At 40.4% G+C, this 20,629-nt stretch overlaps 1 protein-coding gene across 1 annotated transcript in view; it reads left to right on the forward strand.

The window, feature by feature from the left end:
* The window catches only part of CYP7B1 (cytochrome P450 family 7 subfamily B member 1), a 174,287-nt gene that overhangs the window by 124,332 nt on the left and 29,326 nt on the right, over window positions 1-20,629 (forward strand). Inside the window, exon 2 of the mRNA XM_005892952.2 lies at window positions 17,551-17,687. Coding sequence (XP_005893014.1) covers window positions 17,551-17,687 — 137 coding nt within the window. The remainder of the gene's footprint in view (window positions 1-17,550; window positions 17,688-20,629) is intronic.

A 20,629-nucleotide genomic window follows, 5' to 3' on the forward strand; every position in this document is an offset into this window, starting at 1 on the left:
CATCAGTGAACACCCAGCCTATTATACAGAGTGAAGTAAGCCAGAAAGAAAAACACCAATACAGTATACTAACACATATATATGGAATTTAGAAAGATGCTAACAATAACCCTGTGTATGAGACAGCAAAAGAGACACTGATGTATAGAACAGTCTTATGGACTCTGTTACAGAGGGAGAGGGTGGGAAGATTTGGGAGAATGGCATTGAAACATGTATAATATCATGTATGAAACGAGTCCCCAGTCCAGGTTCAATGCACGATACTGGATGCTTGGGGCTAGTGCACTGGGACGACCCAGAGGGATGGTATGGGGAGGGAGGAAGGAGGAGGGTTCAGGATGGGGAACACATGTATACCTGTGGCGGATTCATTTTGATATTTGGCAAAACTAATACAATTTGTAAAGTTTAAAAATAAAATAAAATTAAAAAATAAATAAATAAATGTCTTAAAAATAAATAAATGAGTTCCTTTAAAGACAGATATTAAGAAAACAGTATGAGCCAGTGTTTCATGAATATAGCTAAACATTTTGCCAGTGGTCTTTGAAGACCTAAAGTTTGGAATATCAATAATTTGAACAAATTGTAGGCTAGGCATCAAAAGGCCTAGATTTATATTTGGGGTCTTTGTAACTTTAAGATGGTTGCAAGCCCTCAGCCTGTCTGTCTCAATGTTCTCATCAACTAATTTTTAGGTTAGGCTGCATGTGATTTGCAGTAATAGCTAAGAGACTTTCCTTTAAACTTGATTGTTCCCAAATAATTTACAAACACCATTGAATCTTCACAACCACGCGATAAGGTAGGTTTGCAGAAAATGGAGCCAAGATACAGAGAGATTTTGCCCCAAGAGAATATTTTTTTTTCAGTTTACTTTTGGCTTTGCTGGGTCTTTATTGCTGCGTGGGCTCTCTAGTTGCTGCGGTGAGCGGGAGCGACTCTCCAGTTGTGGTGCACAGCATCTCACTGCGGTGGTTTCTCTTGCTGTGGAGCATAGGCTGTAGGTGTAGGCAGGCTTCAGTAGTGGCAGCACATGGGCTGAGTAGTTGCAGTGCCTGGGCTTAGTTGTTCCACGCCGTGTGGAATCTTCCCAGATCAGGGATCAAACCCGTGTCCCCAGCATTGGCAGGCAAATCCTTACCCACTGGGCCACAGGGAAGTCTCCTAAGAGAATACATTGAGTAGAATGAAACCAGGAATCAAATGCAGATAGTCAGGCCCTAGACCCCATACTCCTCACCATGAAGATCAACAATGTAGGTTCTCAGGACGCACTGCAACATTTGTTTTAAATTCCAGAGATTCGATGTGTCCATCACCTTCCCCCAGATTATCTTCCAACCGTACCATTTTATGCGGTGGAAACAGCATCAGCCTTAATGTGGACCTGATGGGTGAAGCAGTGCAGACGAGTGGCCTGGGGGGGAAGATCTGTCCATCTGTCGGCTGCCCTTCTGGCCGCAAAGTGGTAGAATGAGCCACCTCTTCCCAGTGCTGTCAGAAGGGAGAGAGACCATTTCCATCCAAAGCCAGGGAGCTTTGGATGTTGCGGGATCACTGAAAACATTCTCCAAGTCCTGTTTCTCCAAAGTGCAGATGATCACAGTGCATTATGGATAGTCCCTGCCGCTCGTCCTCATTTCCCACATCCACTCCCAGGAGCTGGACAGGGAAGCCTGGTCTGCTGCAGTCCATGGGGTCACAAAGAGTCGGACATGACTGAGCTACTGAACTGAACCGAATTCCTATCAAATACGCCTGTATATATCTTTATGATCTAAAGATTAGGCAATCATAATTGCATTTTATACACCCGGTGAAAACTGTAGAAAGTATCTGCTTTTTCTTGGCCTGACCCCATTGTGCTCTGTAGAGGAAATTCTCAGGCACGTTCTAGAATAAGGCATTTTTATCTGGTTAAAAGGCCTCATGAAGGCCAACTAGCAAATTTTCTGCTGCTATTAGTTTACACGTTGAATTATAAGTGTCTCAGAAGGTCCAAATTAAAAAAAATACATTTCAAAGCTATTATAATTTAAAACTTAAAAAAATCTTTGCCAGGCTATGTTAGAAAATGATTTTATCCCTGGCATAAAAAATTAAATATTTCTATATAGGAATGATCCATGACTTTCTAATTATTTTTTAAGGCAGGAAGGCAGTTTTTAATAATACATCTAGTTTTGCCTATCTGCTTCATTTTATTATTAGGAACAGATACACAAGTTTGAGTAAACTTGATCCATACTGAGCACCCAACATATATCTTTCTTTGGGGAGTTGTGTTATTAGAGAGAAGCCTCTGTTAACTTATGTCCTTGTTTATTTTGGAATTAAACAAAGTGTAAAGTAATTTTATTCTAAACATATGCATAGATTGGAGAAGGCAATGGCACCCCACTCCAGTATTCTTGCCTGGAAAATCCCATTGACGGAGCCTGGTGGGCTGCAGTCCATAGGGTTGCTAAGAGTTGGACACGACTGAGCGACTTCACTTTCACTTTTCACTTTCATGCATTGGAGAAGGAAATAGCAACCCACTCCAGTGTTCTTGCCTGGAGAATCCCAGGGACGGTAGAGCCTGGTGGGCTGCTGTCTATGGGGTCACACAGAGTCGGACACGACTGAAGTGACTTAGCAGCAGCAGCAGCAGCATACGCACAGATTCCAGAGCATGTGGGCATGGAAGGCTGGTGCTAATACTTATTGGCATGAAGGTACTACTCAGACTATTATTTTTTAAATCTCAGATCACTTTGGGAGACTGACAGTTGATTGTTTTAAAGTGTGGAATTTACTAATCACTTGAATCTCCCATATCTCATTTAGCAGAAATTGGATTTCTGGGGAATTAAATTTTGAGAAAAGGTGTATAGTATTCTATCTTCTAGATCAAACATAGGAAAAGTATTCCCATACTTCGTTCTCACTAAATACCTTTGACATAACCTTCTTGTGATATGAGTATTTTACATCAGAAGAAAAACAGTTATGAAGTTTCCAGTGGTTAGCAGAGGCCAGAACAAAACAAATATTGAACCAAATAATCTGATTTCCTGCTTCACAGAGATAGCAATGAGAGAAGGGCCATCAAAACACTACTTAACAAGCACTGAAGTTAAATAATATGTTGAAAAAAAAATGTGAATACATCCTGCAGGATGGTGAATAAACCACTCTTGGAGTTGCATGTTCATGTGGGGATCTAAGCATAATTTCACATGATCAAGGTAGACTCAATCATTAAATATCATTCTTTCAGTTAAGTAACAATATTCCTTTCTTGAGGGTGTATGCAAACCAGATATACAGGGTAGAGGAGCAGATTATGTGGTCTAGGGTTTTCAGCTCAACAGGGTGATGACAAGGAAAAATGAACTACAGAAGCTTTTTAGAAAAATGGAATCAAACTAAGAAGTGAGTTATAAGTCAGAACACATAATTCCGTAATTCGTAATGAGCTCTACCATTACTCACGTGACAGTGTGTCTGGGTTATCTCCGTGTATATACCTGACCCTCACCTCCGGAACACTGAGCCCTCCCAGGGAAGATCCTGTGTCTGTTTTTCTTCCTCGTGTCCTTGTCACCTCAAACAGCCTCTGACACAAATTGAGTGCCAGGTAATTGTTTGAATTAATGAATTGATTGATCCATTGATGAATGGCTGACCCAGGTAATTGAGATGGCTACACAGAGCCAAAATTCATTTGAAATTATTGGCACCTAAAAGGAATGGTATGACCAGATAAGAGACAATTTTAGGATCTTCTGTGACTCGGAGGCCAAATTAAGGTGACAGGTTTTCAGGAGTGAAAGCATGCGTGTTAGTATAAAGCAAATATATGTCCTAGTGATTTATATGAAAGTTGATAATTAATGTATGTTATAGCAATTTGTTTCAAACTGTTCTATAGGCTTCCCAGGTGGCTCAGTGGTAAAGAGTCAGCCTGTCAGTACAAGAGATTCAGGTCCCATCCCTGGGCCAGGAACATCCCCTGGAGAAGGAAAGGGCAACCCACTCCAGTATTCTTGCCTGGGAAATCCCATGAACAGAGAAACCTGGTGGGCTACAGTTATAGGGTCACAAAGAGTTGGACATGACTTAGCGACTAAACAACTTACTTCCATCTGCCAGTGGGGATTAAAAAAAACAAAAACAAAAACAGACGTTAAACTAGACTAAGGTTCAGTTTCCGAAGTTTCTAGAGATACCCCTTGGAATGTGGAGATAGAGAAAAGTATGCATGGGATGTGGGACTTGAAACCCTTTTGCTACCACACTCTGGCTGGTATCAAGTGGCTCATTTTGTTTCCAGAGAATTAATGTTGTTTCCAAAAATTAGCTCTCATAAGGCTCATTCAGGTAACCAGTATTGAATATGGAAATGAGATTTTTGTTCATACAAGTCTATTACATTATAGTTTATGAATCACAGTGGCTAGGTGCCAGACTTTCTTTCAAGCTAAGCAGGCTCTTTGCTCTGCTCCTCCAGCTGAGTCTTTTATTTGAAGTGTTTCTTCATCTTGGCTCATTTAGCCACCAACAGAAGTTGCCCTATGGGAGATAACATCTTATGTTTATTTACTTTATAGCATTATCACCTCTGGGCTCATTGCAAGTGAAAAACGTATCAGAAAAGAGAAAAATCTGATTTCAGAAAGCCACGACTCCCTTTACCCTGACATTGCTTTTGTTCATGCTTATTATTCTACTGAGAGTTAGCACATTTGCCTTCTGATGGGTGGTCTATGCAAAGAATTAAATGTGTTACTGACATTGGCATCACTTTGGGCAGGTCCAAGTTCAAAATACAATTACATGTGTGCTTGCTCACTTACGCGCACACACACACACACACACACACACACACTTCTTCAAATGAACAAGAAGAATCTTATCAGTACCTCTGTTCTCTCTGCCGATTCCCGCTAATCCTCCAAGCCTCAGAAACAAGATAATAGAATTGATGGGCGTATTGGAGTAATTTTGGAAACAGTGCAGTGAACTAGAAGCATCCCTTACTTCACTCTGGAATTTTACCTGAAACTTGCATAACTATACACCCCATCATCTTTTCCTCTTTTCTGACTTTTAATGTTAACACTACATTTTCTTATAAGATCGCCTATCTGTTCTCACCTCCATAAATAGAAATGAACTCTAAAAATTTTTTTATCTGCAAATATTACTCCAAATGACTTTGGCAATAATCTCCACAAAAAATAGAATTAAGACAAATTCAAAAAATTGTTTAATGTTAACTATTTATAGGAAACAGATTTGCATATGTGTATATACTATGTTCTACTCCCAAAGTCCCTAAAGCAAAATTAGAATTCATCAAAGATAACAACATCCTCCACTTAACTGGTAGAAAGGCAGCTCATTAAAATGACGAGGCCCCCTTCCAATCATGATATGGTGAAGTCCACCAGCCTCACCAACACACACACAGCGTTGTTTTCAAATGTGAAAGGAAGCTAAGTTCATGAGCCGTTGATGAAAGCTTCCATCATAAAAGAGAGAGACTATGACAAAGAAACAGGAAAAAAAAAGAAGAGACAGACAACTTGGGGACAGAAAAACTCCCCCCAAATCATGTGTAGTCATCTTAGAAACATAGGAGAAGAAATTGCATTTATAAAACAAGAATTAAAGGTAATTTCTATAAGGTACAGCAGAGAGCATAAAAGACCTCTTGGAAATTAGAAATCTAAGAGTAGAAATAAAATAATCTTTGAAAGGGATAAAATCACAAAAGTCTCTTGCTGACTGGAGCAAAACAAAAATTGATGGAAAACAGGAGAGGAGTTATATGAAAATTCCAGGACCATGTGTCTGACCATATTGAGAGTGATTTTAGAGAGGACTGAAAGAGATTGATAAGAATTAGTGATGGGCACACAGAAAGCAAGGCAAAAGGACAGAAATAAAGCAATTGACCACTGCCTAAACAACGTGCCTGGTGAAAACACTGTTGATTTCACAGAACATGTGGGAGGGCGTACATGCCAGGAGCAACGTGTGCAAGGGACACTGCAATGATATGTTTAAAATATGTCGAAGATTATCTTTAATAGAACTTTCAAATTTGCAGGATACTATTAGAATTATCTCTCTACAAATAATCTGTATATGTCTTCTATGTCCTATGTCCTAGTATTAGTGATAATGGAGTTCCTGGAGTAGTCATCCATTCCTTTTATGCAGTGACTTAAAATCAGCAGACAAAGTTAAGAACCAGTGTTTGGAAAAGAATGGTATTTTTCCTTTCTAAATGGCCTCTAATTCATGACAAGATCAAAACTTTGCCTTTCTTGGTTCTGTGCTATGTTACAAATGTACAGCTACAATTGGCTTTTGCTATGTTAATGTTTTACCCAATTTTAAGTTATGGTTTTGTATTGCATTATGTACACCATGCAGTGTATGGTCCACAGGCTTTTCATTAGCTTCCCACCTTAGCAAACCAGAGTGCCCTTGAATTGCCTTCCCTATGGTTCTGATAAGCTGGACTTGATTATTTTAGTGTTGGCTATCAGAATTTGGAACTTGGTTTCTTCATGGGCTTCAGTTGATAAACCATCGTTTGATAACTTGACAAAGCACTTCTGTATTGTTGACATTCGTCTCTATATTGTCATTACCAAGGCTCTCTGGGCTAGTTCTCTGTAAAATTTAGTTTTCACAAAACTGTACGTTCTGATTTTTGATTAAATGTTTCAAAGTCAAATGATTTAATCAAATATAAGAAATGATGAGCTAATGGAATTGATATCTCTTCCATGGAGTCCAATCAAATCCTGTCTGTAAAATAAATTAGCAACTGATCATCTCAGAAATTACAAATACAGTTGCATGGTTTTCTATTTTAATTAAGGAGTTGAAATAACGTTCCATTATGAATCAATTTCCCTCTTTTAGAATTATCTAGGCCACTTCAACATTCTTAACTGGCTTCCTCCTAAGCTCCAGAGCTCTTATGAACCCCTTTTGTTCATTTGAGTGTGTGGATTCAGAGATATAAAACCTGAAAAATGTAGGAGGGTGATTCTGGTGCCCCGTTTCCTTGCCTGCAAATCATATAAGGCAGCACTAAACTAAAATGTAAGTTAGGCAAATAAAGGAAGTATGCCAGCAAGTGAAAATAAGATGTCTTAAAAACTGGTATTCTATTGAAAACTTTTAGGAAAGAGAAATTAGGAGAAAGTGGTAATTAGATTTATGTTTTAAGTGATCCCGGTAGTAATATGAAGATGATGAAAGCAGCTAATACTTAGCTGAAGTCATTGTTTTCAGTTCTTTTATGTGTACTAACTTATTTAAATCTCACATGAGGAAAGTACAGTAGTATTTCAGGTATACAGTAAGTAGTATTTTAGGTGTAAGTACAGTAGTATTTCAGGTGTACAGTAAGTAGTATTTTAGGTGTAAGTACAGTAGTATTTCAGGTATACAGTAAGTAGTATTTTAGGTGTAAGTACAGTAGTATTTCAGGTATACAGTAAGTAGTATTTTAGGTGTAAGTACAGTAGTATTACAGGTGAGGAAACTGAAGCATAGATATGTAAGTTGGTCAAAGTCACCAAATTGGTGTTGTCTGCAGAAACCCAGATCTGAGCCCCAGAGTGTAGCAAGATTAACCAGGAGTCATTGTAGCAGCGAACATGGGAACAGATGAGGGCTGGACCTATGCCCTGCTTAGCCCAGGGTGAAGTTCATTGAAAAAAAAAAAAGTATTCCAGTATTGTGGTCATTAGGAAGCCTGCTTGAGACTCAATTAGGTTTTAAATTATAGTTTTATGAAATATGCCTTGACATTACTATTCCCTGGTGCCAACCTGGGTATTTCTTCTAGCTTAAAAAAAAAAAAAAAGCTCAATCATAGACTTCTCAGAGTAAAATCCTATATGGATGTGGTTTGTCTTTTTAGCCAAAGAAGCATTTACAAATCACTCACTTGATCAAGGCATTAGTATAAATCTGCTAATGGAATCGAGTTCAGAAACACTGTACAAACAAAGCTTTGTTCAGATCACACAATTGCAGAGATGAACTGACAGTTAAAGATTCAAGTGGAATATGGCTTGAAGAGTTATGCTCTAAGGTGTGAAAATACATTTAGTCATGTTAGTATTAGTTTAGCCCTGATCCCATGCTAATAATGGAGAAATTGGTGACCATTGAGCATTGGTTGCTTTTACGTTGCCATTACATTTAATGCTTCGATCAAAAGTGCTTGAACTGTGAATATCTTTGCTACTGAGAAATCATGTCAAGTTTTTAAGTCAGTTGTCATCCTGATAGAGGCAGAACATTCCAAGAGTGAAGGTCTTATTTCTGAGCCCCCCCATCATCCTAGAGTGGTAACAAAATTTACCGAAGAGCAAAGATTAGAATCACCAATAGACTGAAAAGTTGCATTTTTTATCCAGGAATTTTTCATTTATTTTTTGTGAGGCAGAGGTTGTGTGAACACCAGATGCCAATCACACAGCACCAATGGATTTGCAAGATTATCAGACTGGGGAAAAAATGAAGGTTAAGCACAGGGTACAATGGAGATTACTTATGGTAATGAATTGTATAATTTTTCTAGACAGCGTTGGATTAATGTTCATCCTGAAAAGAGATTACAGGAGATCTGTTTCTTGCAGTAAACAAATACTAAGCAGATCATACATGTACAACATATGAATCGAGAGTCCTGAAGCACATATGATGATTTATCATTTACACGGGGAAAGTTAACCCGTTCTCTACTGTGCAGATGAGGGTCACTGGAGTCTTGTGGGGGTGGAGGCAGTGTCCTCAGAGCCACAACGCTTCTTGCTCTGAGTGGAGCCTTGAAGAGGCTATCGAGTTGTCATAGCCCAACACCTGCAGCCTTACTTGTGACAAGCGCCACTCCCCTTCCCGTGACCATCATGGAAGCCAACTTTGCCTGCCTTACTTGCGGGTCGCCTGGACCCTGGAGGAAGCAGCAGGGGATCCAGGTGGCACTGTGCATCCATACTTTGTACACTCACAGAGTCTGATCCCCGGTGTCTACTCTTCCTTTTTGGCTTGTGGTTGGTGGTGTTGGGGAGGAGATAGAACAGGGTAGGGGGAGGGGTGTACTGAGTTCTGCGCTTGCTCAGGGTGAACCTCCACCCACCCTCCACCCCCACCCCCCAACCATGGGAACATTGTGCTCATTTTTAGAATCAGCCTTTGATTCCTTTGTGGAGAAGGAAATGGCAACCCACTGCAGCATTCTTGCCTGGAGAATTTCATGGACAGAGAAGCCTGGTGGCTAACAGTCCGTGGGGCTGCAAAGAGTCAGAAAGAACTGAGTGACTAACACTTGATTTATTTGTAGAGTTTTTGCCATCAGCTTCTTTTTTTTTTTTTTAATTAAACACATTAAGAAAAAAAATTTTTTTGGCCTCTCAACATGTGGGATCTTAGGTCTCACCACTAGGGATAGAATCCGTTCTCACTGCAGTGGAAGCATGGAGTCCTAACCCCTTGATCCACCAGGGAAGTCCTCATCAACTGGTTTTTAGAAAACGGTGCCCTAGGCACCTGGTTTTCATGTTCACACTAGAATAGCATTTTCTTACATTTCCAAAACAATACACTGAGAAGGGTACACTTCTGTGGGATTCTTTCCCAAACCTGTTACAACCTCAGTCTAATCATGCAAAAGCATCAGATAAGCCAAATTGAGAAATGTTCAACAAAACCAATGACAAATAACCTTCATAAGTACTGTGTTTCTGTCTTGCAAGTCAGAAGACCAGAGGACTAAATCTCTATAATTTCACCACCCCAAAGTAGTGACCATTAACATCTTAAAGCAGACTAGACTCTTTTAATTTATGTGTGCTTAGCCACTCAGTCATGTCTGACTCTTTTCAGCCCTTTGGACTGTAGCCCACCAGACTCCTCTGTCCTTGGGATTTTTCAGGTAAGAATACTGAAGTGGGTTGCCATTTTCCTCCTTGGAAAATGGATCTTCCTGACCCAGGGATTGAACTCACATCTCCTATGACTCCTGCATTGCAGGTGGATTCTTTACCCGTTGAGCCATCGGGGAAGCCCATCTTTGCATTTCTATTCCCATATTTTCTTTAGGAAAATAATATTATTCTGTTGTGCTTGTGGTTACTGCTGCTGCTAAGTCACTTCAGTTGTGTCCAACTCTGTGCAACCTCATAGACGGCAGCCCACCAGGCTCCCCCGTCCCTGGGATTCTCCAGGCAAGAACACTGGAGTGGGTTGCCATTTCCTTCTCCAATGCATGAAAGTGAAAAGTGAAAGTGAAGTCGCTCAGTCGTGTCCAACTCTTAGCGACCCCATGGACTGCAGCCCACCAGGCTCCTCTGTCCATGGGATTTTCCAGGCAAGAGTACTGGAGTGGGGTGCCATTGCCTACTGCTTTATTCACTTAAAGGTGTATTGTAAACAAATTTCTCTGAGAAGTAAGTGTGCATGTCCTCTGAGATGAATGCCTCTGTCTGTGGATAAGGACTCAGAGCTGATTCCTTTACACCATGTTATTGCTGTCACCCTTCTTCACACTGTGGAGCTGGGGACGCCACCAAGGCAAGCCACCGAGAACATTGTAGTCAGGGAGTGCGTGTGTGCTAAGTCGCTTCAGTGGTGTCTGACTCTGCAACCCCATGGACTATAGCCCTCCAGGCTCCTCTGTCCATGGGATTTTTTCAGGCAAGAATACCGGAGTGGTTGCTATTTTCCCTTTCCAGGGAATCTTCCCGACCCAGGGAAGGAATCCACTTCTCTTATGTCTACCTGCATTAGCAGACGGGCTCTTTACTAGTAATGCCGCCTGGGAAGGTCAGGGAATGGCCTCCTGCAGTTTAGTTTCCCATCTACTTGAGCTGCAGGCATCCAGGAAGGGTTCGTGATTTGCTTTGAAAAGTGCCTCCCTTGCTGAAATAGGGAGTGAGAAATTTCTTGAGCAGGTTTTCACATTCAGTGGACAAATAGTAGGAGATATGGCGAATTGTATTCAGTAATGTTCCTTCTGCACCTTTTAAGTTCTGTCCATCTAAAGGCAGGGATCTGTGTGACCAGTGTGTTTAAAGAATGACTCAGACCCCACATATCTGCTGTGATGCCATCTTAATTTGGGGGCTGACAGCTCAAGGGGATGGGGGCTTCCACATAAGGCATCCCACTTATTGCCAAAGGTGAATTTGTGACTGAAGCCAGAGTCTGCCACCTTGATGTTCAAGTCAGCATCCTGGGTGGATTGTCCAGCTGCAATGCTGTCTGGTGGACATTCTCTGGCAGAAATAGCCTGAGGCCTGTTTCCCTTTCGTGCTGCCATGATCCCTTGGTTGATGGAGCATCCCTCCTCCGGCAGCACACTCCACGACAAGGGAGAGTGTTTCCTCCGTGTCCATCACTTCAGATAGTTTCACGATGTTGGGGTGATCCAAGACCTTCATTATCTTGACTTTGTGGGACAGTGTCTGGAGCCCCAAGGATTCTTACCGGCTCTTGTGAATGATCTTCACAGCCACCTCTTTCTCAGTCAGGATGTGCCAAGGCTACCTCACCTTGGTGAAGGTAACCTTGTCAATAGTCGTTGCCCATATGGGTTTTCTCCTCAGCAGAGATGTAGGCAAGAGGCCTCGAAGCAGGTTGCCTTTGCTGTCGAGATAAGGTGCCCGCGAGGTCAGCTTAAAAATGGAGAAACGCTGGGGGAAAACTGGATCCAAATCACCTCAAAAGAGAATCCTGAAAAGCTCACCTGAAAAGCTGATCTTTATAACAGAGTCAAAACACAGAGCCAGACAAAAATGAAGTTGAACAGCGATTATTAACAGACTGGTATTTTTAAGTAAGAAAAGTGAATTTTTAAAAATGGGGTAAAGAATAAAAAAGAAAAACTAGAAAAATAAAAGGGAGATGAGAAAAATCAAAAAGAATAAAGAAAAAGTGAAATAAAAAATAATAGTGAACAAAATTGCCAAAAACCCCACAATGTCAAGGAAGAAACTAACTTTGGTCAGAGTCCCTCAGGTCACTGGAAACCAGCTTCCTGAACTAAAAGATACAAAAACACTTAGTCCAGGCAGGGTCTTAAATAGATGGTTGGAGTCCCATAAAAGTGGCTCCTTATTAGGTCATAGGAAGAAATGTACCTAACATGAATGAGAATAATCAACAGCCAATAGTCTCATGTTTTGGTTTCCAGAACTCTTTACTCTTAAAAAGAAATTGGGACTTCCCCAGTGGCCCAGTGATTAAGACTTTGCCTTCCAGTGCAGTGGGTACGGGTTCAAACTCTGGTCCAGGAACTATGTTTCCACCTGTCTTTTGGCCAGAAAACCAAAACATAAAACAGAAGCAATATTATAACAAATTTGATAAAGACTTTATAAAATGGTCCACATCCTGCCCCCTCAAAAAAAAGAGAGAATGTGGCAAATTGTATCAGTTTGCATGACCAATCCTAAAACCTCAAATTGCCTATCTTTAAAAAAAAAACTCTTTAGCTTCTTTTAAAAATGGAAATTAATAATATATTTCATGCTCAAAATTCATTATATATATGCTTTATCTTGTAGGGCAGTTTGAAGTTCACAGAAAAGTGAGAGGAAATTGCAGAGTTCCCGCAACCCCCTCCTGACCCACCCAACACCTTAGCATTTCGTTTTATTAACATCTTGCATCAGTGTGGTACCTTTGTTACAACTGAGTCAACATTGGTTCACTACTATTAATTAAAGTCCTGAAGTTTACATTGGGGTTCATTTTTTGTGTTGCATATTATGTGGGTTTTGACCAATGTATAATGACGTGTATCTACCATTACAGTGACATACAAAACAGTTTCACTGCCCTGAAACTCCTGTGTTCCACCTATTCATTCTGTTCTCCTTCCCTGTTAACAGCTAGCAGCTACTAATCTAGTGAATCGCCATCATTTTACCTTGTCCGGGTCATGTGGTTGTACAGTATGCAGCCGTCTCAGGTTGTCTCCTTTCACTTAGCGATATGTAGTTAAGGTTCCTCCAAGTCTTGTTAGGACAGGATACCTATTTCCTTATATGGCTAAATACCATTCCAGTATATATGGGCTTATATAGAAGTTTGCCTATCCATTCACCCATTTAAGGACATCTGTATTGCTCCCAAGGGAAAACTAACCATACTCTGTGTACCAGCTACTTTCTAATACTTCACCTCAGCCTGATGGGTAAATCTCTAAACTGAATATCTTTATTCTCATTTTCAGGTGAAAAAACTGAGCATCTAGCTACACATAGCTAGCATATGGGATTTTCAGTCTCCTAGGATGAGTCAGATGTGCAGAAATGTAATTTTAATTCTTTATACCTGAACTCAGATTTCTGAGCCCCTGTTTCTGCTCATAGCAGAAAACACTGAATATTTCCAGTGAAAAGTGGCTCAGTCACTTCTCCTTTAAAACTTGGTCTCTTTTGTACCAGGAATAAATGAGATTTGGGATTCTCTCTTCCCCTTCCTTTCTGTTGATCTGGTGAATCGCGTTGTGCAGATGTTCATGAGGTTCATCTATGGCTTCCCGGAGGTGCCTCCTGGCTAGGGTTTTGGGAGTAGTCCTCCACCTTTGCATCCCTTACTGAAGTTCCCCAGCTGATTTTAACTCACTGAGTTTCTGGAGAAAGCGAGGCATGTGGTTCTGGGCTTGCTTGGCCCCACCTGGGTGCTCCCTGAGGTTGCTCCAGCACATTTTCCACACGCTCTCTCTCGGGACCTTTCATCCACAACCCTGCGATGATGCTCCCTCTCCACAACGTCCCACAGGGCATGTTGATTCTCTGCTTTTCAGAGCCGCAGGAACATTTTTAGGTATCTTGGTGCCCCCATTGGAGCCAAAAAAGAATGGTGGATAGAGGATGTTTCAAGAATACAGTTCTAAGAGACACAAAGAGGCAGATAACATTTTGCAAATAAGTAGTTTCCAAAATAAGTCAGGGAAGCATGAAACAGAGCAACTTCAAAAGTGCCTTGCTCAACAGCACAGTTTGTTCAAAAGGTCAGTATTATTGTCAGATACTACAATGCCCTTTAGTTGTGTAGTTTCTGAAATTTAACCACCTACACAAAGAAAGTATTAGTTAGGAAAAATTAAAAAATTACTAAGGTACTGTTCCAGATATTAGGTGACCTGATACAAATGTATTGTCTAGAAAAACTTCATCAACATGTAATTTTATTTTTTCCCTAGATTGTTGTGCATGTATCAGGCTTGCTCCCTACTTGCTTAGAAGGTTGTTTCAATAACTGAGATTCCTAGCCTAGAATGATCATGGGAAAAATGGAGAAGAAAATACTTTGACACATGTAGACTGCTTTGGAAAGTGCTGGCGCTAAATGTCCAGGGATACAATGTGTGGGATGTCAAATTGTTTACCTGTTTATTTCATGGAAGGTGTAGCATAAAGACGAACTGCATGTATCATTAGAAACCAAGTATTCTCTGTTGGTCCACTCTTTTAAATTTTATGCACTGATTTTTCACCAAAGGGAAATGTCTTTAATGTCTTTTGTGTTCTATAGTTATTTTATGTATTTAGATTCTTTTCCACTGTTTGCTTCCAGATAAGCCTGAACTTTAAGATGTGTTGTACAAGTTGTAGGGAAGACCTTGTGAGCAGTGATGCTGTGCTCTCTACATAGAACTTGGGATTAATCATTGAGATTCTTTGTAAGCTTTAAGTTGTATAATTTACAGGATATGATCTTGTAGTCTCTAAAATAGTAAAGAAGGTATTTGAGTGTTTATTATTTGAGTGGGGGAAAAAGAGGGATATGGACTGTAGATTTGAGGGGAGAGGTTGGTGACCCACCATTGCTTCAGGACTTGTTCCTCTTAAGCTTTGGAACTGGAGCATCCCCAATAAGCATTAAGCATCCTGTCCCTTCACTCAGAAGTGAGCAGTTGGTACTTCATTTTCAAAGTCACAGAGCATGAAAGAGACAGATAGCAGTGTTTGCACTGTGCTAGGTGTCAACAGGCCTTTCTGGATCATGATGATGATATCTTTCCTCCCTAAATAATTTTTACAAATATAGTGATGAAGACAGATTTCTGTTAACTGTCTTCAATGGGTCATAAGTTGAACTAGCACTATATTTTTTTCCTGAAAATATGCATAGCTGTGACATGGTATTTAATAGTTAGGACTTTCCTGTAGCTCAAACGGTTAAGAAGCTGCCTGCAATTGCAAGAGACCAGGGTTCGATCCTTGGGTTGGAAAGTTCCTCTGGAGAAGGGAATGGCAATCCACTCCGGTGTTCTTGCCTGGAGAATCCATGGACAAAGAAGCCTGGCGAGCTACAGTCCATGGGGTTGCAAAGAGTCGGACACGACTAAATGACTAACACACACATATTTAATAGCTTGAGGCTTATTTCTACCCAAATGAGCACAGCTGTAAGAAATGATGACCCTCTCATCTTCATAGCGATAAAATGGCTTCCTAATGTGTTTCCCTACCTTTGAATTTTCAGTTCATTCCTCTGGATTTCCAAGCTCCATCCTTTCCCCTCTCGGAAACCCTGTGAAAATGTACGACTTTTGACCAGATGACAAAGCACAAAGGATGAAATCAGTTGCATTCAATTATGATATGACAAAAAGCCTTTCAAAATCTTTGTCACAGTGCAGTATTCAAGCAACATTAAACATAATAGAGTAAAAGCAGACCGAGGAAGAGAGTTAATATTTTGACAGGAAGTTTTGTGAACTAAATCACTTGCAAATTTCAAAACAGTCGTTGATGAATAGCTTTGGTAGTTTCTAACTTTCGGGCCTACTTTCCAATCATATGTGCAATGTCTTCTTATTGATTAATCTTTGGACCTAAAATTAACTGTTACATTGTTTTCTTGGTACGCTTTTATATTTCTCAAAAAAGCAAGTCTCCATTGCTGAGTTGCATTCAAGAAAATAACAGGGAGTGAGGTGAAGAGTAAGATACACGTTCCTTTTTTGGGAGGGGGTGATGGCTTTTTAAATTTTTTATTTATCTGTTTATTTACTTATTTATTTGGCTGCACAGGGTCTTAGCTGTGGCACGTGGGATCTCCGCTGTGTCCTGTGGGATCTTTCACTGTGGTGCATGAGCTCCAGAGCCCCATGCTCAGTAGTTGCGGCAGGTGAGCTTAGCTGCTCCGTGGCATGTGGAATCTTAGTTCCTCAATGGCCTCCCCTGCACTGCAAGGCAGATTCTTAACCACTGGACCCCCAGGGAAGCCCCCAAGACACACGTTTCTATGTTGTGTTCCCTGTCTTCCTATTCTAAGTATATGTATTTAAACAACAGCTTGTATTTTGTAAATTATTATAAAGATAAAATTTTCAAGTTTAATTCTACCATATTGGGTTGTGGGAAAATAAAAGCTTCTGATAGGGTTAATCTAGCTACATAAAATTCCATGCTGAGTATGATCATAATCTTGGTCTTTGATTAGATCTGAGCTTGTAATATCTTGTGATTAATCAAAATGGGTTGTATTGCGTGTAGTATAAGTCACTTCACAGATGGGATGGGGAATCATCAGAGTGCTCTTGAATATTTGTTTTAATCCCTTGTAGGATAAAATGGCTTTGGATCTTTTTTTTTTAACTTTAAATCAGATTGAGTTCACCAAATAAATGATTGAGAAGAAATTTTGAAGTCCAGTTTTGCTAGGATTATGGGTCAGAAAAGAAGAAACTTGGTTTTTAATTCATAATATTTCAATGATTCATTGAACATACTTCATATATTTAAAAAATCTTGTAAAACTTAATAAATATTCCTATGAAGAATATGACAAAAAAACCTTTCATAGGATAATATTGAGATTTTTATTGTTTTCAACAACACAAAAGATTTTTCAAGATTAATAATTGCCCCTCTTCTAATTATTTAATTCCAGTCTAATTGACATCTGATAACAAAGAGCTTTGCTTTGGCAACTAAACTGCCTGACATCTAACCCCCAGAAGCACAGCAGGAGCACTCACACACAAAATGTTTACTGAATATGTCTGTCATTTCAGCCAATTGAGTCTCACAAGACACAATTTCTCACAAGTGTTGCTCACCAAAAACTGTAAGTTGAACTGTCTGCTCCAGAGCCACACACATGAAGGGGCTCAATAAATACATGTCTAAGATTATATGAGTCACCGAATAAAGGGCTTCCCAGGTGGCACTAGTGGTAAAGAACCCGCCTGCCAGTGCAGGAGACATAAGAGACAGGTTCTATCCATGGATTGGGAAGATCCCCAGGAGGAAGAAACGGCAAGCCACTCCAGTGGTCTTACCTGGAGAATCCCATGGACAGAGGAGCCTGGAAGGCTACAGTCCATAGGGTCGCAAAGCATGGGACATGACTGAAGTGACTTAGCATTCACCGAATAAAAGAATTGGAAAAAAAAACAAACTGTGAAGTTCTTCCAGTCTACTTCTAGACTGGACAAATGACCACGGGTGTTAAAATAAGAATGATTTAATTTTTTCTTTTATTTTCTTTTTTTTCCTATAGGAGACCTGGTGAGCCTCCATTGATAAAAGGCTGGCTTCCTTACTTTGGACAGGCCCTGAAATTACAAAAAGATCCTCTGGGTTTCATGACTTCTCTTCAAAAGCAGTATGGTGACATTTTCACTCTTCTCCTTGGAGGTAAATGACATTTCTTTTAAGTTCCTTACTTAAAATTTCTCACCTATTCTTTAATGTCGTTATATTTTTCTCTAGGAAAAATTAGATTATTTGTATATTACTTTACTTGTAGAGCAATGCAAAAGAAAACTGTTTTTGAGTGTAGTAATCCTAACATTAAAAAACAAATTATAGAATTCTCTTGAGAGTGCCTGGGGAATACCACTCTCCTGTTGTCATATGTTATTGGGTTTGGTTTAACTTGCCTTTAAGCATTGTTTTTTTAAAAGCCAGAATGCATTGACGGACTTGGCTTTGTGAAGCAGTGTTAGGTTTAGAGAAAATTGATCAGACAATACAGACAGTTCCCATATATGCCCTCTTCTCCCTGGTCATAACTCCCCCTGTTATGAACACCTTATGCTAGTGTGGCACACTTGTGGTAACTAATGCACCAATGTGGATACATCATCAAGTCTGTGGTTTGCTCTGCAGTCCATTCCTTGTGTTGTCCAGTTCCTTGGGTTTGTCCTGTTCCTTTGTGGGTCCTGTTCCAAAATGCATCATGTCATGTATCCGTCATTATGGTGTCACAAGAGTAGTTTTACTGGCCTAAAAAATCCCCTGCATTTCCCCTATCCACTTCTCGTCCCTTTCCCCTGAGCCCCAAGCACCCACAGATCAGGATGCACCTTTTAAAATTATTTCTTTATTTGGCTGTGCTGGGCTTTTCTCTAGTTGTGGTGAGTGGGGAGTATTCTCTAGTGGCAGTGCATGGGCGTCTCATTGCGGTGGCTTCTCTTGTTGAGGATCACAGGCTCTAGGGCATGCGGGCTTCAGTGGTGGTGGCTCCTGGGCTCGAGAGCACAGGCTCAGTGGTTGTGGTGCACAGACTTAGTTGTCCTGCAGCATGTGGGGTCTCCCTAGACCAGGGATCAAACCTGCGTCTCCTGCATTGGCAGGCAGATTCTTTACCACTGAGCCACCAGGGAAGCCCACATTTTGGAGGCAGGGGGGCAGCATGCCATGTGGCATGCAGAACTTCCCTGGCCAGAGATTGATCCCATGCCTCTTGAATTGGAAGCAGGGAGTTTTAACCACTGGACCACCAGGGAAGCCCAGAAAATATTTTTAACTTAAAAGTATTTTTTATGATTCTAACTTCAAGATGTTTACAGAACAAGAAAAAATATACACAGAAGGATCACTACATAGTCCAACATCATGGTGCTATAGGAGAAGCTGGAATGTTCTCAGATCATCTTCCTTTAAGGCCCACGCTCTCCAGCTGTGTTAACTATCTCTGGCTGCATAACAAACCTCCCCCAAATGTAATGCCTTGAAACAACAACTGGTCTTGCCCAGGCCCACTTGTGTGGCTTGAGCCATTTGACTGATTGGGGCTAAATGTCCCAAGATGACCTCATCACATGCCAATTAGGACCTCCTTGTCCTCATGAGGTTTCATCCTCAAGATGATGTCCTTATGTGGCAGCTGATATTTTAAGAGGGTTAGAGGAAAGCAGCAAGGCTTCTCGAGGCCTGGGCTCAGATGTCATAGAACCTTGCTTCCACCACATTCTGTTAGTGTGAGCACGTCTCAGAGCAACCCAGATTCAAGGCTAAGAAAAGAGACCTCCACTTCTTCCTGGGCAGAGTGGCAGAGTTGCAAAGGAGCACATGTAGAAAGAGTGAAGAAATTTATGGTGGTGTGTTTGCTCACAGTCTTCCACCATCAGCTTATCTCCTGGGCTAGCCATTCCTTTGCTTGCTTTTGTCTGTCCCGTGTATGTCTGGGAGGCTGATCTCTACACACTAGATGGTCTACACTCCTCTGCCCTCCTACTTCTGGTTGAGTGTGCAGATAGGAGGCTCTGTTCCAGCTCCCTGTCACTGGGATCTGATAACTTTCAGTTTCTTTCCCAAGAAAATTGAAGATGACAGGTATGATCTCGCTTAGATCCCCACATACCTGTCAAATGCACTGGTGTTTTACAGTGATCCTTACCACCTCCCCATGTTATGTCTGATGCCTCTTCTCAAATCACTCTTAGTATCTCTTCTGTCAAAGCATTTAATAAATTGTGACTGTATTGTTAATTCACATTATCTATTTCCCTTCATTATTATCTAACTCCTCTCTTGCCCACATTTAGTTCACAGCTCAGCACTGATTGATTCACAATAAATATTTGATGAGGAAATTCTTAATACCTTAGAGCTGATGAAATACTATAACACAAATAAAGGCCATAGTTGGGGCTTCTAGCCTAAGTGAACTATTCGTTTCATATTACATTTTGTATTTCTTCACTTAGAAAAAGTAATTCTTGGGGAGGGATAAATTAGGAGTTTGGGATTAACATATACATACCTCTCTATATAGGGCTCCCCTGCTGGCTCAGACAGTAAAGAATCAGCCCGCAATGCAGGAGACCCATGTTCAATCCCTGGGTCTGGAAGATCCCCTGGAGAAGGGAATACAATTCACTCCAGTATTCTTGCCTGGAAAATTCCATGGACAGAGGAGTCTGCCAGGCTACAGTCCATGAGATTGCAAAGAGCTGGACACGACTTGGCTTCATAATACAAAACTATATTCTTCACTTAAAAAAATAATTCTTGGGGAAGGATAAATTAGGAGTTTGGGATTTACATATACACACTACTATATATAAAATAGATAATCCACAGGGACCTTTTGTATAGCACAGGGAACTCAGTCTGAAAAAGAATGGATATATGTATAACTGAATCTCTTAAATGCACACCTGAAGCTAACACAACATTGTAAATTAACTATACTCCAATATAAAACAAAAATTAAATTTTAAAAAGTCACTTTTAACTTTAAAAAGTAAACCTTATAGTCTAATGAGTAGATACAACAAATTATTGACATTTTCAGTTTTCCTTTCTAATACATTCTACAAAAATAACCTCAGATGATTAAGCAGAAACTT

The sequence above is a fragment of the Bos mutus genome, chromosome 14, assembly GCF_027580195.1.
Source record: "Bos mutus isolate GX-2022 chromosome 14, NWIPB_WYAK_1.1, whole genome shotgun sequence".
In the NCBI taxonomy this organism is placed as follows: domain Eukaryota; kingdom Metazoa; phylum Chordata; class Mammalia; order Artiodactyla; family Bovidae; genus Bos; species Bos mutus.